The sequence below is a fragment of the Sebastes umbrosus genome, chromosome 10 (genome assembly GCF_015220745.1).
Source record: "Sebastes umbrosus isolate fSebUmb1 chromosome 10, fSebUmb1.pri, whole genome shotgun sequence".
In the NCBI taxonomy this organism is placed as follows: domain Eukaryota; kingdom Metazoa; phylum Chordata; class Actinopteri; order Perciformes; family Sebastidae; genus Sebastes; species Sebastes umbrosus.
The window spans coordinates 26061285-26081150 of record NC_051278.1 but is presented as its reverse complement, the minus strand read 5'-3'; the positions used below and the strand labels follow the sequence as shown (position 1 = coordinate 26081150).

Below are 19866 nucleotides of genomic sequence, written 5' to 3'. Positions count from 1 at the left end.
AGGAAAACAAACTAGAAGCATCATGCAGTACGGCAAACTGCTAGTAGCGTTTGCTGTAGCATTTGTGTTTACCTCTCTTGTCCTCGTTCTTCTGTACAAACTTTCTTCATGTGATTTGTCATGTATTTTAAATGTTTTAGGGAATGTGAGAGAAAATACCATGACCCTTGTGTAGAGTTTGTGTACTCAGATAAATCTGAATAACCTGGGAAAGCACAGACTGTACTAGTTTAGATACATTACTTATCATCCTCGCCTCTGCACTCTGCTAAAACTGGCTAATCACAAGTAACTCTTTAACAATAGACAATGCTTTCACTCAGAAGCAGGGTGGAAGGTGTGGGCTACAAGGGGGGAAGGCTAAACCAAGATTATAAAGAATGATGTAGTGAGGTAGCTTCCCTAATGAATATAAACTAGCTGACCAAATAGCTGCAGGTTTTGAAAACATACCTATAATGAGCGCTCTGATCCCTATCACTCCTAACAAAAATGTTGACCGCATTAACTACATCCACTATAATGTTCTCCGTTTGACTAATCTAACTCGTGATGCAATTGCCGGACTAGCTGAACAAATGGCTCCTACGTCACTGATGGTGATCCAAAATAGAATGGCATTAGATATGCTGCTGGCAGAGAAAGGCGGTGTATGCTCAATGTTCCAAGACTCATGTTGTATTTTCATCCCTAACAATACAGCGCCGGACGGGACTGTAACTAAGGCGCTAGAGGGGCTCCGGACGCTGTCTGAATCCATGCACGATGACTCAGGTATCAACAGCCCCATTAACGACTGGTTAGACCGTACCTTTGGGAAATGGAAGTCCATGGTGGTATCTCTATTCTCCTCAATCCTTGCTGTGTGTGGATGCTTAGTACTATGTGGTTGTTGTTGTATTCCATGCATTCGCCACCTCACTGAGCGTGTGATCATTTCAGCTGTGCAACGAAAGCATCCGGATGCACCTCCTCCTTATCAGATGGCCATGTTCCAAGCGGAGAGACAGGGTCTCCTGGAAATGGTGGGGGATAGTGAAGATGTTGATCCTGAAGAGGTTGTGTGAAGATGCTTATAATTAAAACATCTGTACGTAACATGATGATGCTTATAATTAAAACATCTGTACGTAACATTATCTATGCGTATAATAAATATATCTGTATGTAACATTATCTGTAGGTGAACTTAGTTAAGTTCAAAAGAGGGTCTGTTGGATTTATTATACTCTAAAATATCTGTTGGATTTATTATACTCTAAAAATGCATACAAAGGCCTCACTATTGGATGTTTTATGAATAGAGTCAAGGGTGAGAAAAGAGGGGAGTGTGGCAGATGATGTTTTATGTTCCAAGGTCATGAGGACGGAGCCAGAAGGTGATAACGAGGAAGGAGGAATGCAGCAGAGGCATCACGCGTCACACCTCATGACTATTGATATTGTGTAAACCATAAAAGACTGGATCAGGGAGAGCTCGGGGTTCAGACTTCACGAACTGACCCATGCACTGTATGTTGTCAGGGACATGTAGGTTGGATCCAGATATCTGTAAACTCTTTTATTTTACTTATGCAACATTAATTGTTCGGAATAAATTGTATTATTATGCTTTAACCCGTCAGTTTGGAAAATCTCTTTGTCACACAAGATTAACCAACACGTAACTGGGCCTTGACCTCTTGGAGGTAGAAGGCCAGTTCCTTCAGGTAACACTCATGCTCAAAACCTGGATAGATTCGGCATGCAGTAAGGAACTGGTACACAGATTCTGTCTACAAGGAGGCCGAGGTCAGAGGTCAGAGGTCAGGAACAGTTAAATGTGACAAACATAAACTAGATTAAACAAGAGAGGACATGAGCCAGCCAGACGGTGATGGAGTGTGCAACCTTTGATACACCTCTGTTTATTTTGGCCTGACTACGGTCTGCGTGCCAGGATGTAAACACTCAAGACACCATACTTGTTACCTGAACACATTTGAAACTGACTCTTCTCTGAGTTTGTGTGGTTTGCCTCGATACGTTTGTTAATGACTGACCAGGAAAAGGTACTTTTTTGAACTCTAACAAGATCATTCTGGTTATGTTGAAAGATAACTGCTATCAGAGCTTTGATAACGTGTCAGCTTGAAGCTTGAACAGGATGAATGTTTGCTGGAGAATTAGGAAAAATATATAATCTAGATAATACTGTGACCCTCAAAGTGTAACTTAGTGTCTTTTTCTGTGTTCAACATGAGGCTAGGGGGCTTCAAAAAAACAGAGGGTAAAGTCTCTCGAGGTCAAACATCTGACCTCTATGTGCACTTGTTATCATGCACATGGAGCTCAGTCTGTCAGGAAAAACAATTCAATCTTGATACACAAAGTCAGGTCATATTTCCTACAAATACAGTTATCTGAAGTGTTGAATCATTCTGTGAATCTATAGAGTAAATTTACTTCATATTTATCTAACTCATATGAACATTACTTTAATGTTGGAGCTGGTAAAGGTGGGACTAATTTGAATTACTTTATATACTAAATGTAAACTGTGTAGCCTGTGAATTCCCCCCAGGGATCAATAAAGTCTTATCTTAATATATAATATTACATCACAATATATTTGTCGATTGTATTCTGTATTATTAATCTGAATCTGCAAAGTGACATGTAACTAGAGTTATCAAATTAATGTGGGAGAGTAAAAAGTACAATATTTATATATTTAATATAAATTACACTTCACTTACAGAGTGCTGTGTGACCACCGCACATCATACAGCGATGAATTCATTCACATAATCCTATAGGCAAAGAGGGAATAGTGGATTTTTTGGATATACTCTAAAATGAAGGTTATTTATTCCTGCCAATAGGTCAGTGTGAAGAGGTGGATTTCAACCTACTGAGCAGGACACACTCTAAACAAAGTTTAAAGTTCAAATCCTCCTGAACCTTCATCCACAGAGCTGCTGGGCCCCTCAGAAGATGAAGAGCAAATTGATAAAGGCCTGATGACCTTGTGTTGCTGCAAAGGGGTTTTTACAGTTTGTCTCAAATCTTCACCTAATTATTTAACAACTAGAGCGCAGTCAATGGCCACACAGCGAGTGTGTCAGAGGGAATGAAAGCCCCCTTGATTTTAACACGTAATTCATGCTGACACTATTAATGAAGTGCAGCTGAATTAAACTAAACTAACACACATTTGTGAGTTAATCTCCGAATTCTATAATTCCACAGTGAAGGGCTGCACGATTTAAAAAAAAAAAATCATATGGTGATTATTTTGACTGATATTGCAATTACGATATGATTTGCGATACCAGATGGAATGATTATTTTTACATCGTTATTCTCATTTTCATTGAAAAACATGTTAAAAAAATTATGGTGTGATTTTTGCGGGGATCTGTGCCAAACAAATATGTTTTCTTAAACCTGCAGTAGGCTAAATGTTTTTGGCATCATTAGGTAAAAATGAAATAATAACCTTTCAGCATTTTGTAATTCAAGTGTTCTGCGAGAAAACTAGACTTCTGCTCCTCCTCATGGCTCCCTTTTCAGGCTTTAAAAAAATGTAGCTCCTGATGGGAGACTTTGGCCAATCACAGGTCATTTCAGAGAGAGAGCGTTCCTATTGGCTGTGCTACGGCTGGTGGGCGGTGCTTGGTATTTCATCAACTGATCTTAACATGGCTGCCGGGTCGCAAACTTTCTTATTTTACAGCTAAACAGCACACTACAAGATGATTCTGAAAACATTTGAGCAGAGAAATAGGCATTACAGTAACAGAATATTTATTCATATTTGATCAGCGCGGCCTAGTTTGACCGTTTGATCAGAGTTCGTGAGTGATTGACAGCTGCTCAGAGACGGCAGGCTCCACCTCGGCTCTGATTGGTTGTTTTCCTCCGGTCTGTGAAATCTTGCAGATGCCACATTAGGAGCACCGGAGGACACAGAGGCACATGATTTTTTTCAGATTACCTGTCTCATTCACTACGGTCAGTATGTAGTGACTGTTTTATAAAAATATCTTTTTTTAAATAATATTTGCTACAATTCTACCTACTTCAGCTTTAAGTTTGTAGAATATGATGTGTAGGCCAGAACAAATCTGCAGCACCACTATTTTTTATTTAAAATGGTATTTTGTCATACATTTTGCCTTTAACAAATATTGTGCCTACATTGATTTGAAAATTGCAGTAGGCCATATTGTGATTGTGATAAAAATTTGATTAATTGTGCAGCCCTAACAGAGTGTCCGACATTACACGTTATAAACAAAAAAACACAATGTGGCTGAACCAACCCACATAACTGCGTGTCCTCCCTCTGTCTGATTGGCTACGTGAAACGTGTGTCATATTGACCCCCACCCATCCCCCTTTGTGTTTCAATTTAAAAGCAAGGGTCATGTTTTTGAGGTTCGAGAGTCAGTGAGACTCAAACTTGACAGAACAGGATGAGATAAATGAACCCTGGCGGCGTCAGGGGGCTGTTAACACCTGTTTGTCTTTCCCCAGGTTCAAGGACACGCAGTTTGCCTCTGCAGCTCTGCGCTCTGAGCTTGTGTGGTTACCAACCAGTTTCATCTGGACAGCAGTCACAGCAGGCAGGAAGAGTTGGATCCTGCAAGTCATGAACTTGTATTGCACAATTCAGAGATTGTATGTACAACTTGTTACATAATGAATAACATATCAGTAAACACAAGATAATCCATACTGTCTGTCACCATAACTGGTTCACCTGTATGTTTATGGAGGTTTTTTATCACTGTTGTTGTTCTGTGTTTTTACAGACTTTTACAGCTTTAGCTGGCTCTTTGTGCTTGGGGTCATTTCTGTTGTGTTCATTTTGTGGCTTCGTGTTTGTATTCATCTGAATTTTTGGCCTGAAAACTTTTTACAGAATTATCAGGTAGAAGTTTTGGCATTATAGAAATATTAATATTACCATTTTTCTTCACACAAAGTTTTTGAAGTTCACTCAAAACAAAGAAAGGGAAGTCTGTTTCTGCTATCAAACCGATCCAAAAGCAGATTTCTCTTCTCATATGAACTCGGACAGTACCCTGTGTCCTTTCTTTACTACTGCCCTCTGCTCTCCGATTGGCTTCACATGCACAATGAGAATTTGACGTGTCAACCAATGCCTGTGAACGAGAACACCACACAGGAGGTGGGGCGCAAATCCTCAGCTGTGATTGGCTGTTGGTCCGGCACACTCCCCACTAGACCTGCATTGGTCCAAGGAGACGCTGTTATGTATTTGTGTGTATGTTTGCATTTGTGTCTGTATGTGAAGAGAATACCAAGCAAAAGTCTAATCAGAGACCTCACTTGAACCTTACAGATGTTTTGTGCATTGTGATGTGTGATATATTTACGGTAGACTGACAAGTCTTAGCATATTTCTATCACAAATGGCTGATTATGTGATGAATTACATATGTAAACTTCACTTCGTCATATAATTTTAAGGAAAAATCCAGTGGCCATCCATCATGTTTTATAGTAGATGACGCAAAATGGTCAAAACAACAAAAACAAGCATCCAGGCAAGCTCTATCACACACACACAGCCCAGCATATGGCCGAGCAGAGCAGCCGGAGGGAGTGCAGCAGCTGGGCTCGTGGAGCGTCATCCTATCCCATCTCTATTCCAGCCCTTTTTGGATCCTCAGCACATTCCTCTGAGAAGCTGCCGCCAATGAGTGTAATATTACCATTCTAGCAATGCACTTTTATCCCACACATTATGCAGGAGCGGGACAATGTGTTCACTTCACCTGACTTTAGAAAACTATAATTAAAAGGGAATAAAACTAAGGTAAGGTAATGTACGTTCTCCCACATCACAAACACTCCTCTCACCTTGAACCCCCTTTACTACACCGCACTGGGGTGGACTCTGTTTTTATCAATGGCTCCTCTTATAAAGCTGCTATCTCCACGAGGAGTGGTTGTAAAAAGGGTCATAAAATAGAGACAGGATGTTTTTGAAGATGGACACGATCTGTATGATTAATAAAGATGGTCTCTCATTCAGTAATTTGGTACGAGTCAGATGATATATTATCAAATCAATTTTACATTAGATATAGTTAAACCTGCAGTAGGCAGGATATTTTTTGGCCTCAATGTGCAAAACTTCCATAACAACCTTTCAGCATATTGTAATTTAAGTGTTCTGAGAGAAAACTAGACTTCTGCACCTCCTCATGGCTCTGTTTTCAGGCTTTAAAAAAATCTAGCCCGTGACGGGAGACTTTGACCAGTCACAGGTCATTTCTGGCGGGTGGTGCTTGGTATTTCCTCAACTGATCTCAACATGGCTGCCTGGTTACCAACTCTCATTTTACAGCTAGACAGTACAGTACAAGATGATTCTGAAAACATTTGAGGGGAATAAATAGGCATTACAGTAACATAATATTGATTCATATTTGATCAGCGCTGCCTAGTTTGACCGTTTGAATGGAGTTCGCAAGTGATTGACAGCTGGTCAGAGACGGCAAGGCTCCAGATTAGCTCTGACTGGTTGTTTTCCTCCGGTCTGTGAAATCTTGCAGAAACCTTTAGGAACACCGGACGACACAGAGGCATATAATTTTTTTCAGATTAGCTGTCTCATGCACTACTGTCAGGATATAGTGACCGTTTTTTAAAAATAACTTTTTTTTAAATCATATTTGCTCCAATTCTACCCACTGCTGCTTTAGTCTGCAACTATTTTGATAATCAATTAATTATTTTAATCACTATTCAACCAAAAGTGCCAAAAATAAAATTCAGGTCCCAGCCTCTGTGAGGATTTGATGATGTCATGTATGATAGTAAACTGAATATCTTTGGGTTTGACAGTTGGATCAGACAAGCTATTTGAAGACGTCATCTTAGGGTCTTGGGAAATTTCAATGGCCATTTTTTTCACAATTTTTCTGACAATTTATAAACAAAATAATTAATTGATTAATTGAGAAAATAATTGCGAGTTAAATTTGTAATAAAAAATAATTGTTAATTGCAACCCTGAATTCAGCCACTGAACAGAATCTCTGTAATGTCACTAACCTCCTGCAGGGGTCGGTCTTGCTCTTAGCCATACCAGCTGGAGTGTGATCTCAGGACCTCTGCAGCTCCTTTGGGACTGACCTGAAGAGATAATAAAGACAAATCTTAAAGACATTCTTTATGCTCTCCACTGACACAACATCAGCAGTTAAAATAAGAAATTCAGATGGTGATCATTAATGTAACTAAAAAGATCAGGAGGCTGGAGGGTTATGTATATTGGTCTTGTTCTCAAATACTGAATTACAGATGCTATTAATTATATTTATGGATGTTAACAGCTTGAACATAATTAAGGCAACATTATATTCAAATATAAAATATAATATTCAAAAAGGCAAAGAAATAGCTCTTAGATGTGAGATCCACTCAGCACCATGCTGAACCTGGCACAGAGGATTCAGCTCAACATGAGCCTTGTTTCACAGCAGTCTTTGAGGAATTTCTATCATGTTACGTTCACATAAGCTTTCACTGCGATTGGACTGATCGGGGTTTAGACGGCTTAAGGGGCTGGTTGCAAACATCAGATTCCTCCACATTAGCATCGAGGAACAGGCTGGTGAGTATCACCTCTTTATATATTTGGTGACATATTGTAACAAATGTTAAGTTAAATGTTAAGCCATTAAAACAAACTAGACTTTCATCATATTGGTATTTTTCTTTTGTTAATATTTGGAATTCATGCATGTTGTTAATCCAATCAAATGCAGTCACATGGAACAGTGCATTCCTGCTTTCTGATGAAATTTCTATACAATCTTTGTGTTTGGGGTTTCTTAAGAAACCTAAGGCAAATATGCTGATCATCTAGTACAACGATTAGATAAGGAAATTAACATAGCATGCATGAGTGTACCTGTTTAGCTGCGTAAAGATAAAAATAGCCATGCTAAAGTGATCTGACTGATAAGTTAAAATCATCTTAATCTTGTTAAAGGTTTCTGAAGCAGAAGCCTATTTGGAAGTGAATCTTTTTAATATGTTATCTCTGTAGGTGGCCTGCGGAGCGAGTTTAGGGTCATGGTGAGTGTGACCGCGGTCCTGAAGACGGTGAGCCTGTTTGTTGCAGAGCTCATCAGCTCCGTCACAGACTGGTTCCAGTCCAAACCAGCATGGGCTAACCTAGAAGTACTGGAGGACACAGAACTGAAGACCACTGGAGGCGGTGAGTCCGAAAACAGAAACGAGCAAAATCTATTAACTTGCAGACATGCTGCACTTAAAAGTTACAGATTTGTAGCATTAAATCCCCTCTTTGTGTTGCTATTCTTCCATCACAGCTCAACAAGGAAAAATTGTCTGGGGAAACCAAAAAACAGGGAATTTTGTGCTAAAAAGACTGTAACAACTTGATTAGACTAACTATTTTAACTCTCGGAACTTCTTAAATACACATTTACTGAACACTTTAGACAAAGGTGAACTGGTCAAAATCCAACTTTTGGTGTCTCAGATTATATATGACAGCACACAAATCAATCCACAATCCCTTAGCTGGTCAAAACAGTGACTGCATCATTCACAAGGGACAAGTAGTTAATGTACCTCTTCAGTTATCCCCTATGAGGGAGAGTCAGTGACATTTAGATTCAATAATGCTCTGTTGTCTTTTCCAGTCCATGAGCGACACAGGGCCAAAACTTTGTGGGAGAAGACCGGAGCTGTGGTCATGGTTGTACGGCGCCCTGGATGATTATTGTGCAGAGAGGTACAAAATCACATGCCTGTATGTGTATCAGCAATAAGAACTCTGTAATCACATAACCGTGCTATCTGATTCTCTCCGTCGTTCCCTCTCTAGGAGGCTGCTGAGCTGTCCTCTCTGAAGTCCCAGCTGCAGGACCTTGAAGTCCCTCTGTTTGCCGTGGTCAAAGAAAACCTTGGCAAGGAGCTGGACTGCTTCAAGAAGTACTTCTCTGGGAAGGTCTACGTGGATCAGAAGGTCTGCTTTTACACGTGGCTTTAAGATATTATGTGAAACATGGAGGGTTACATACTCTAATCTGCTTTTATATCATTCTCACAGAGAAATTTCTACGGCCCTCAAGAGAGGCGGATGTTTCTCTCCATGATTCTGCGTATTGGCGTGTGGAGGGCCCTTTGGCGGGCCTACAGGAGGGGCTTCGGGGGAAACCTAAAGGGTGAAGGAGTTGTCCTGGGTGGACTCTTCGTCATTGGGCCTGGAGATCAGGTAGGCAGTAACTTACAGAATAAATATTTTCTGACAAGTGTCTCTGGATGTTTAATGAGTTTGTTTTTTCCCCCCCAGGGTATTCTACTTGAGCACCGTGAGAAGGAGTTTGGGGATAAAGTGAATATGCTGGCAGTACTCAGATCAGCCCGCAAAATGCAGGAAGACATGGCTAAATAGACCTCAGATATGTGAATGAATGGACTCTTTGTTTAGTGAGGAGCTTTGTAATAACGGTTGCAGCATATTTACATATGCATGTCTGCATTCTTTCAGCCCAACCCAGTAGTTGTTTTCCCTCTAAACCACAGCATTTCCTCTCACAAGCTGAGCTCTACTCATACTGTAACCTAATGTCTTTCTGGATGCATTCAACTCTTACTGATATGCCACAAACCTGTGTTTAAAATATGCCACTTCTTTAACTGTTTATTGACCCACTGTCAGCTCTGGTCTTGGTTGTGTGTGACGGTCTTTTGTGTGTGTTTTAATGAAGATGTTGTTCGTAAACTCTGCTGAGAGAACAGCTCTGATGCTAGCACACCAATCCACCTGTTAGCCAACAACAGTCTGGTCTGACATGAGGGGGAATTAAACCGTTTGGAGTGATTAAACGCATTTTGTGTTGAACCACTAAACCCTGTCATGCTTAAAGAAACATTATCTGCATATTTACCTGTCCGTGTATCGTGTTTTGCCGGGTCTAGTTGCTCCTTCACAAACATTTCTGCCCAAGTTAAAATCTTCTTTGGCCGCCATCCTCTTCCTCTTCTTCTTCTTCTTCTTCGTTGGAGTTTTTGGCGGTTGGTCAAACACTACGTCATGGTGCGTCACCGCCACTGACAGGTATCAATTACATTTTTCCAATTAAATTTGCTTTATTGATCATGACTGTCAAGTGAACAATATTGCCAGAGCGTCAATTCAATAATAAAAAATAAATAAAAAAAGAACAAAATAAAAACAAAAACATATACATACATATATACAGTTCATTAAGAAAATTACAATATATAGATATTTAAAAAGAACATGCATGTAAATGCAAGAAAAAAATAAAGAAGTAATTAATGTTTGTTGTGTCAATAAAACAAACAAACAGATAAAAAACAATTAATAACAATATATTGCAATATCAAAGGATAAATGTTAAAAAAAAAAAAAAAACAATATTGCCAAGTGTCAATTCAATAATAAATAAAAATAAAAAAAGAACAAAATAAAAACAAAAACATATGTATACATATATACAATTCATTAAGCAAATTAAAATATATAGATATTTAAAAAGAACATGCATGTGAATGGAAGAAAACAATAAAGAAGTAATTAATGTTTGTTGTGTCAATAAAACAAACAAACAAATATTAAAAAAAACTATAACAATATATTGCAATATCAAAGGATAAATAAAAAAAAATAAAAAAACATGAAGTAGAAGAGTAAATAAAAGGCAGAGTGTGAGTTACATCTATTATGTGTTGTTGTTGTGGTTGTCTCTTAGGCTGTGACATGCACCTCTCTCAATTTTCAATTCAATTCAATTCAATTTGCTTTATTGATCATGACTGTCAGGTGAACAATATTGCCAAAGCGTCAATTCAATAATAAATAAAAATAAAAAAGAACAAAATAAAAACAAAAACATATATATACATATATACAATTCATTAAGCAAATTACAATATATAGATATTTAAAAAGAACATGCATGTAAATGCAAGAAAACAATAAAGAAGTAATTAATGGTTTTGTGTCAATAAAACAAACAAACAGATAAAAAACAATTAATAACAATATATTGCAATATCAAAGGATAAATGTTAAAAAAACAAAAAAACAATATTGCCGAAGTGTCAATTCAATAATAAATGAAAATAATAAAAAAAAAAACATATATATACATATATACAATTCATTAAGCAAATTACAATATATAGATATTTAAAAAGAACAAGCATGTGAATGGAAGAAAACAATAAAGAAGTAATTAATGTTTGTTGTGTCAATAAAACAAACAAACAGATAAAAAACAATTAATAACAATATATTGCAATATCAAAGGATAAATGTTAAAAAAAATAAAAAAACATGAAGTAGAAGAGTAAATAAAAGGCAGAGTGTGAGTTACATCTATTATGTGTTGTTGTTGTGGTTGTCTCTTAGGCTGTGACATGCACTGACATATCCTGCAGCCTCTATGGCGATGACACTATTTTCTCTAAGTAGATGTTGTATTTTATTTTGGTCAGAGAGGGAATCAAAATCTTGGAGTTTATATTTAATTTTTGTAAAGATTTTTTTTCCTAATTTCTTCATATGTGCTACATTGTAGCAGGAAATGTTGCTCTGTCTCCACCTGTCTCTGTGGTGTCTCGCTCGATCAGTGCTCGATTAGTTTCCCTCCCAGCTCCAGCTCCCTGGGATCGGTTAGTACGCCTGCGCCGACTTTGTTTACAAAACGTCTCGTTCAGAGAAGCGCTGCGTGTCGCTTCATTGATTCTGGTGAGTGTGGCTTTATTACAAAACTCCTCCATTAACTTTATATCACAATACAGGTGCACCTGCTGTAGGAATCCCTGCTATTTCCTAGCCCAGTGAACTAAAGGCTAACTGCTCATTTATCTATTGGTAATGTCGCTGCCATGACACCTTCGTCACCCCCCGTCACCGTGCCAACAGTGACCAGCCACTGTAACTTTGTAGGGCATTAAGAGTATGTGTTGATTATGTAACCGTCCCGCAGTAATAAAATGCTAAAATACCCTAGTACTATTTGGCCACAATTTAAGTATAGTCCTGTAGAGCCTTCAGGCAGTGTCATTGATTACCCATTGGTAGTATGAAGGTCATTATCTGCATTATTTGCTGTCTCACTGCGGGCTAAAGGGGCGGTTACTGCTAGGTTGCTAGGTTACTGGTTTAGCTCTTAGCGAGTTAGTAGTGATGGGAATTCCGGCTCTTTATAGTGAGCCAGATCATTTGGTCCAGCTCACCAAGAAGATCCGGCTCTTTTGGCTCCCAAACGGCTCTTCGTTTTACCACTTCTGCCTTTTATAATTCAGCCAAATTTAGCGCTGTTTTGATCTATGATTAGTATGTGTGCACATATATCACTTACATTATTCAATATAATTATACTAAACCTTATAATTTCTAGAATACCATAATTTTACATGCTGCTTCGTTTCCGACTGTCACTCATCTTTTCTGCTATTCGCGCACCTCCTCTCCCTCCTGCTCTGTACCTGTAGACAGTCAGCGCACTACGCACCTACGCCCCTCCCTGCTTGATGGAATGATCCTTGTCTGTCATCACCTGATTGGTCGCACGGATGTCATTAACACAACATTTAGTCAAAGTCAGTGCATGGAGTGCCCGTGGCGCGGAGAATATTGTCCTATCATTCTGCCTTGAAATAATTAAAGAAAAAAGAAAAGGAAAAAAAAACGTCTCTCGGACAGAAGCCGGCTCTTATCATTCACTTAAAAGAGCCAGCTTTTTGAACCGGCTCGTTCGTAACGACACACCACTACTATTTTTTTTATTTTAAGTATTCAAATCTTTTACCAGCTTAAAGTAGTAATACAATTAAAGTGACGGGTTCAAATTGCTGAATTACTGTGTTATTATTTTTAATAACTGGGAATTTTATAATACAAAATATTATGCCAGCTAGAACAAACAGGAAATAAGATATCACACAACTACACACAGCTGCTAACCTGATATAAAAATAACAGCACATTAATGAAATTGAGTTAGGTATGTTGGACAATATTTATTAAGCTTACTTAAAAAAAGGCAGCTTTGTTCAGCTTTTGATGAACATAAAGTAAAGCAAGGACTGGATCAGGACTGATGTTGAATTGTTTATAAGTCCCATGTCCTTTCAGGCAAGATGATTATTGCAAATTGGAGTTTTAACAGCTGGAAAAAAAAAAACGTTTTTACTTGAGTAAAAGTATATAAGTATTATCAGCTAAATTGTCAATTAAGTAAAGTTCCTTATGCAGAATGTCCCTCTTCAGATTGTCATATTATCATATATATATATATATGATAATATTGGATTATATAACGCATTAACATGCATTACTTTATGTTATTTTAACTATTTTATCTACTGTTTGGCAGTTAAATCCATGACAAATTGATGATGTGTTTTTTATAAAAAAATGTAATCTTCAAAGTAACTATTAACTATAGCTGTCAAATAAATGTTAGTAGAGTAAAAAGTACAATATTTCCACTTGAAATGTAGTGGAGAAGAAGAATAAAGTAGCATCAAATGGAAATACTCAAGTAAAGTATCTCAAAAGTGTACTTTAGTACAGCATTAAGTAGAGCACTTAGTTGCTTTCCATCACTAGCTGCTGTTTGATCCTTCGTCCTAGCACCGTCCAGGCATCTCATTAATATAATACACTTCTTGATTTATTAGACGTGTTCATTGTGTGTTAAGTATTGTGCAACACATCCTGTCTGGACGTACCCGTGCTGACTCACTCTGCAGACACATTCAACAAATCTAGACTCTTCCTCGAGTTGCAGGCGTGGACATCGGTCTCTATTGGCTGCTGCTGTTATCATTTTTTTTTTTCATTCCTTTGCCCTCCCTGTCGTTAAGTGTCAGAGCACAAAATACATTCGGGTGATTTACTCTTTGAAACTGGATGAGCTACAGCCCAGTCGAATAAGTTTTTCTTCGCATTTTGGAAATGGAGACAAGTTAGTATATGGCATTCTTACTTTTAAGTTGGTTATAGACAAAATATAGATATTTCCTAAACTTAAAGTCAGATTTTTCTTGTGCAATATCCACAAGACTGGTCATATTTAATTGTCAGTGCATGGATTTCTCTGTGTAGCATATTGTAAAATGACTTATATTTTTGCGTTTTCACTGTAATTTATGTGTTGTTGTGTTAATCACACACGAGAGGTTCGGGTGCAAGAATAGGAAGTTTGTTTGCAAATGGGGAACAGTCATCATACGTGAGTAAGATTAATGAGATGAGAATCACACCTTCGTGCTTTTATCGTTCTGACATTTTTATATTGCACACTCTGCAGGTTGGGTAATAAATTCCTATTTTAAGCATGGGTATAACTGGTTTAATTGTAGGTGTGATGTTTTGTCTGAGTAATCTAATCATGAAGAAAGATGCCAAGGTTTTTTTTTCCTCTATTAAATCTGTGAAATCAAATGCAGCCTCCTTGAAAGCAGTGCTTGTAATAGAGGTGGAATGTATTGTCTATGAAATGGCCTGTGGCATAGCACAAGTGGTTTAACTTTCATAGAAAAGACTTTCTATGACTTTCTTCGTTTCTTTCTTTCAGTGAAAGTTTGAGGGTGTTTATAGTCAGACGGTCAAACTTTTTCCATGGTCCTGATGCTGGCTCTGTCCAGGTGTCCGACAGCTTTGAGGTGGAGACTGTCCCCGCTCTGCTCTGCCCTCTCTCTGGGGAGCGCTACCATGAGCAGCCAGCCCTCCACCACAGCCAGGCCACAGTTTCTAAGAACCCAGACTGCTCTGTTTCACCAAAGTAAAGCCAAAGCCAGTCCTGACCCAAACAAGCCGGCTTCAGGCAAGGACATATTTGACTCCATACACAGCTAGCTGTTGCCTACCGTAACCCAAACTTAAAGCGTGTTGGAGAAACCATGTTTCAACCTGTTTCCATGCTTTCCACCCACTTTGTGATGGAGAAGTGTCATGAAAGTAGACAAAATAAATTAGCCATTTTATAATATAATTATTTTATCTTAAGCAATGTAAAGTGTTTTGATTAAATTTCATCCACAGTGTTCATAGATAAATAGCTTCACTAAAAATGATTGAAAAATAATAAGTACATTGTACTGGAGCTGAAACGATAAGTCGAGCTCTGGGAAATTGTTTTGCTTTTCAGTATCTTCTGACATTTTATAGACAAAACAATTAATCAAGAATATAATAATAATATAATAATCGACAGATCAATTAATGATGAAAAAACTGTTAGTTGCAGCCCTACAATACACTCGCTGCAAGATTTTCTAAAGAAAAAAACGATAAAAATACAAGTTAAAGCACGTTAAACTGTACCAAAAAAAAGTAAGCTGTCACAGAGGGATTCATTAAGAAACACACCAGCTGCAAACTGGTTATCTCATCATTTTGAGCAGTATCCCATCTCCTTAAGTATGTGAAATATTTAATCTCATGGATGATCTTTGCTGTAGATTACAATAACGTGAGAAGAGGCTATGCTGGTAAAAAAGCACCACACACAGACTGAGCACTACACTGTAACTCAAGGCAAAATCTGCAAGCTGGGTCTTGTTGGTCTCTCAGCGTCCGAGGTCTCCTTGTGTAAGCAATAAGAGTGAAAGAGAGAGTGCAAATATCAACTAGTCTGCACATCTAGTGGCTCAGAGACAATGTGAAAGAAAACTGCAAAAACTGTACAGTCAAATCAAATAATGTGTCTTTTTCATTCTGATTATGTCAAACTTGTAACACATTTCTCTCCTCGTGTTGTTTGTGCTGCAGTGTTGTCCTCCGTGTCCGGGCTGGAGGGTGAGCTGTTCGGGATGGGGATGTGGTCGTTGGGTCTGGGTGCTGTCGGAGCAGCGCTCGCAGGGATCCTCCTTGCCAACACCGATCTCTGTCTGCCAAAAGCTGCTCAGGCGTCGCTGGAACACCTTGAAGAGGCTGACCTGCGCTCCACTATAGGTGGTAGGTAGGCTTTCTGACTGGCTGTTTAATAATGTCGCCCACCAATAAGCCTGTTTGTCTCAACGCCGGCTGTTGTTAAACCCATTAGGAGGGGAATTAACGTTACATCAGCACAGAATCAGCTCTTTCCCGTTTTCTTTAGCATTGCATGTTTGTATGCATTGCACAATGAGGTTTTGTGTGGCATTTAAGGCAAAGCTGCTTTCTCAAATCTGCTGGTATTCCAGATTAGATCGCTGTAAAGGTCTTTGTCCGAAGCTGAAGGTCGAGTTACTGTTATTCTTAATACATATAGATGTTCCATGTGACTATGAACATTTTGTTTTTTCTCCATTTGAAGGTTGCATCTTTTATCTTCCACACAACGGCTGTATTGACTTCTTGCAGCAGTAAAAACCCATGACATTCTTGTGCTTTCTTTTTATCAGAGACATATCAGATTGGGGCCTTGTTTTAGGAACACTTTCTTCTTGTTTTGTCTGCAGATGACAACGTCATCAAAGCAAAGAGCCTGTGGGACATGAACGGGGCTGTGGTCATGGCCGTACGGCGACCTGGATGATTTTTGTGCAGAGAGGTGATACAAAATGTTTCTGAATGACGGAGGAGAGGGTGTTGCACGTGACTGTGTATGTAAGTAATATTTACCCTGATGGTATAATCCGTCTCTCTCTCTGTGTAGGAGGCCTCTGAGCTGTCCTCTCTGAAGACCCAGCTGGAAGAGCTCGGGGTCCCTCTGGTTGCCGTGGTGAAGGAGAACGTCGGCACAGAGATCCAGGACTTCAGACCGCACTTCGCTGGGGACATCTACATAGATGAAAAGGTTAGCGGTGGAAGATAACAACAGATCTTCCAGAGCCACTGTTACTCACCTTCCTGTCAGTCTGCGGTCTTTACGGTTTTAAAGACTGGGACTCCAGCAGCACACACTGATAATGACAACCTGTCCCAACCCGGTTCTTTACGCTTTTGTTTGTCCTCCATGACAGAAAACATTCAGAAAAACAGAAATTATTCACGTTTGGGAAGCTCGAGCTATTAAACAAACAATTAATTAATTATTAAAATGTCACTATTTAATTTTCTGTTCATCAACTAATCGTTTCAGCTCTTGTGAGATTAATTAAGTGTATATGGCCATTAGAGTCTTGGTTAACAAAATCATTTTCATACATTTTTAATGTATGTGAGTAGGCTATTAATCATTAGTTATTGCTGGGAAATGAGAACTTGAGAACTAGAAATGAAAATGAGTCACATATCTTGAGAACTAGACTGTTTTCGTCTGCAGAGGGGCAACTTGGGAGTTGACGAATGAGGTGATGATGTAATTTTGGCTGTTAAAGCAATAGTAAAATAAATCCACAGGGACATTTCATTTCTCTTGATTCGCCTGACTGAATCTAAACTGTGTGATTGTAGAAACACTTCTACGGCCCGCTGCAGAGGAAGATGGGGGGTCTGGGGTTCATTCGTCTCGGGGTGTGGCAGAACTTCATGCGGGCCTGGAGGTCCGGTTACCAGGGCAACATGAACGGCGAGGGCTTCATCTTGGGGGGAGTGTTTGTCATCGGAGCAGGAGACCAGGTGAGCGTAGCAAACATTCAGACTGCACGAGGAGATTTGGCTCAATAGAGCTTTATAAAACTGTATTTTAACTGCATGTTGTGTCTGCAGGGGATTCTACTGGAACACCGCGAGAAGGAGTTTGGCAATAAAGTGGAGATTGCAGATGTTTTGGAGGCTGTTAAGAAAATTGTGCCAGTGAAATAAGTATTTCTTTTTCCTAAAACAAATGGCATTAGACAAAGGTACACTGTATTTAGATCAAAACATATCTGCATGTTTAACTTGACACGCTGAGATGCACTTAAAGTCCGTCCATCACTGAAATATTTATATTACAATGACATTTAAGTCTGTTTGCGTTGTCTAACATCACAATATACCTCTGTCTTTTGCACAATAATTTATTGTTGGTTACGAAAGTAGAGCCGTGAAATGCGGCATAGAGCCAAGATTTTTGCAGGATTTGTCACCGATTTTACCTCTGAAGACACCTAGCAGCTAGAGTTTTTGAGACGGGTATTAAAATCAGGTAGTAAGGGACTTATCGGCCATTAAATTTGAGGCCATTTGAAATCTGCCTTTTTGGTGAACCACATACAGTAAATCAATGTAAAGGCTGGATTACCATTTGATCAATTATTCTATTAGCTGTCAGTTAGTGGTACATTTCGCATAACGTTCCTATGTGTTCTCTTCGTTTGCTTCTCCTGGTCAGGCACCATAACGGGCCTCCAACATGGCGGGCGAGTGTGTGTGTGGTCTGTGTGTGTGATAATGACAACTTGAATCCAAACTCAACATTGAGAGGATCAGGTTTGATGCTCAAACACATACAGGTTCAGCATCACCGTCGCCATGTTGAGGAGCGTTTGTGCTGCCTTTGAAGCATGTTTGTGTTTGTGTGTGAGAGAGACTGTGTGTACCTGTACATGTGAATGATAGTTTCAGAAAATAGAAGTAATGAATAAAGAAGACCTCATCACCATATCTTCACTGTGTGACTCATTTTTTAAGACACTTTACAGGACCAATTTACAAATGTGTTGGTGATAGATTATACCAACTCTTGTGGATGTCTTTGTATTTCTGGCACACATTTCTAGTTTTTCACACAAACAAACTACCAGAAAATTACAGATTTTGATTGGTTGGCAGGTGCAGATTCATTTTTAGTAACTGGACTGTTTAACTAGACACATATGACATTTTGATATTTGTTTGCAGTACGCTGTTATGTAGGTTCTCAGCAACTACATCCTCCATTACAATCATAGAACATATAACTTGTCTGGTATTATGTATTTCATGCATTTGTATCAGTAGAAGTTGTTTGTGCACTTTAAATGATTTGGATGGACTAAAGATTTTTCTGATTAAAAAATGTTCTCTGATTGGTCAGCTGGCCCACTCTCGCGATTGGTCAACCAAACCAAACTTTTCGGACTCCGCTCCAGCTCCACTCTAACTAACTTTGTTTGAAGGCGTGCAAAACGAGCCGCTAGGCGGGTATTATGCAAATGTGTTACTTGGTGACATCACCACGTTACAGAAGAAAAAGGCAGGACTTGAATCAAGGCATTACAGACAGTTCAGGAGCAGTGTTTCTGTGGGAGAGAGTAACTCCCTTTGGTGTGGACTTTGGACTTTGTAACTTTGCAGATCTTTTACATGCACAAAAAACTATACAACACACTAAAGTAAAAAAAAAAAGCACAAAAGCATAATAGGTCCGCTTTAAATCCATCTATTATAATTTCAATCACATACACACTCCCTTTTCCCTTTAGTTTAATCAATAGTCCAGTTAATTAATCAAATCCTGTGCATGCTACAACTAAAATGGGCAAAAACAGCAGTTTATATTTGAAGCACACATTTTTCTGGTAAATAAATCTGACCGTTATTTAAACCATTAATTTATTATAGCTACAGAAACAGAATATCCACATATACTATGGCTGAAAACTGAAGGCAAATTTCTCATAATTTCTGTTGGAAGCTCGGGATGGGCTCAAACATGTCTGTAAAAATTCACCGGTTATCACATTTAAATCACTCATGTGAATCATTTTATCTTCAGACGTCTGAACCAAGACATTAGTAGACTTAAATGTATAATACAAGCTGGGTTGGTCACTTTGTGTATGTGGCCAAAACATACTGTAACAAATTCAGATGACATTCTCAGTTTAATCTTAGTTTTATCTGATTGCCTCATGCTTTCCTGGTTGTTGAACAAACAAGCCTTATCAGATCAGAACTGGCTTTTTCACTCTTTAAAGTTTATTTTCTGACCTTTC

At 38.7% G+C, this 19866-nt stretch overlaps 3 protein-coding genes across 7 annotated transcripts in view; 2 read left to right on the top strand and 1 right to left on the bottom strand.

The window, feature by feature from the left end:
* mat1a (methionine adenosyltransferase I, alpha) overlaps nt 1-10085 on the bottom strand; it is a 33139-nt gene extending 23054 nt beyond the window's left edge. Inside the window, exons 1-2 of the mRNA XM_037782011.1 lie at nt 9948-10085; nt 7075-7155 (exon numbers count right to left, since the gene is read on the bottom strand). The gene's annotated coding sequence lies outside the window, so the exon portion shown is untranslated. The remainder of the gene's footprint in view (nt 1-7074; nt 7156-9947) is intronic.
* Nucleotides 1871-18553, top strand: LOC119495496 (peroxiredoxin-like 2A). Of its 5 annotated transcripts, none has more exons than XM_037782014.1 (7): nt 1871-1883; nt 14639-14864; nt 15812-15997; nt 16483-16574; nt 16680-16820; nt 17420-17584; nt 17675-18553. In XM_037782014.1, exons 2-7 carry the CDS (start codon nt 14660-14662, stop codon nt 17768-17770), a joined length of 885 nt encoding a protein of 294 aa, XP_037637942.1. In that variant the 5' UTR covers nt 1871-1883; nt 14639-14659; the 3' UTR covers nt 17771-18553. The 5 variants fall into 5 exon arrangements, with proteins under 5 accessions (XP_037637942.1, XP_037637944.1, XP_037637941.1 ...); XM_037782013.1 differs by lacking the exon at nt 1871-1883 and adding an exon at nt 11674-11776 and having other exon boundaries at nt 14616-14864; XM_037782012.1 differs by lacking the exon at nt 1871-1883 and adding an exon at nt 13883-14003 and having other exon boundaries at nt 14616-14864.
* Nucleotides 7477-9939, top strand: LOC119495498 (peroxiredoxin-like 2A). Its single transcript, XM_037782017.1, has 6 exons — nt 7477-7636; nt 8075-8245; nt 8697-8788; nt 8882-9022; nt 9107-9271; nt 9350-9939. Exons 2-6 carry the CDS (start codon nt 8101-8103, stop codon nt 9449-9451), a joined length of 645 nt encoding a protein of 214 aa, XP_037637945.1. The 5' UTR covers nt 7477-7636; nt 8075-8100; the 3' UTR covers nt 9452-9939.
* Nucleotides 18554-19866: the final 1313 nt, after the last annotated feature.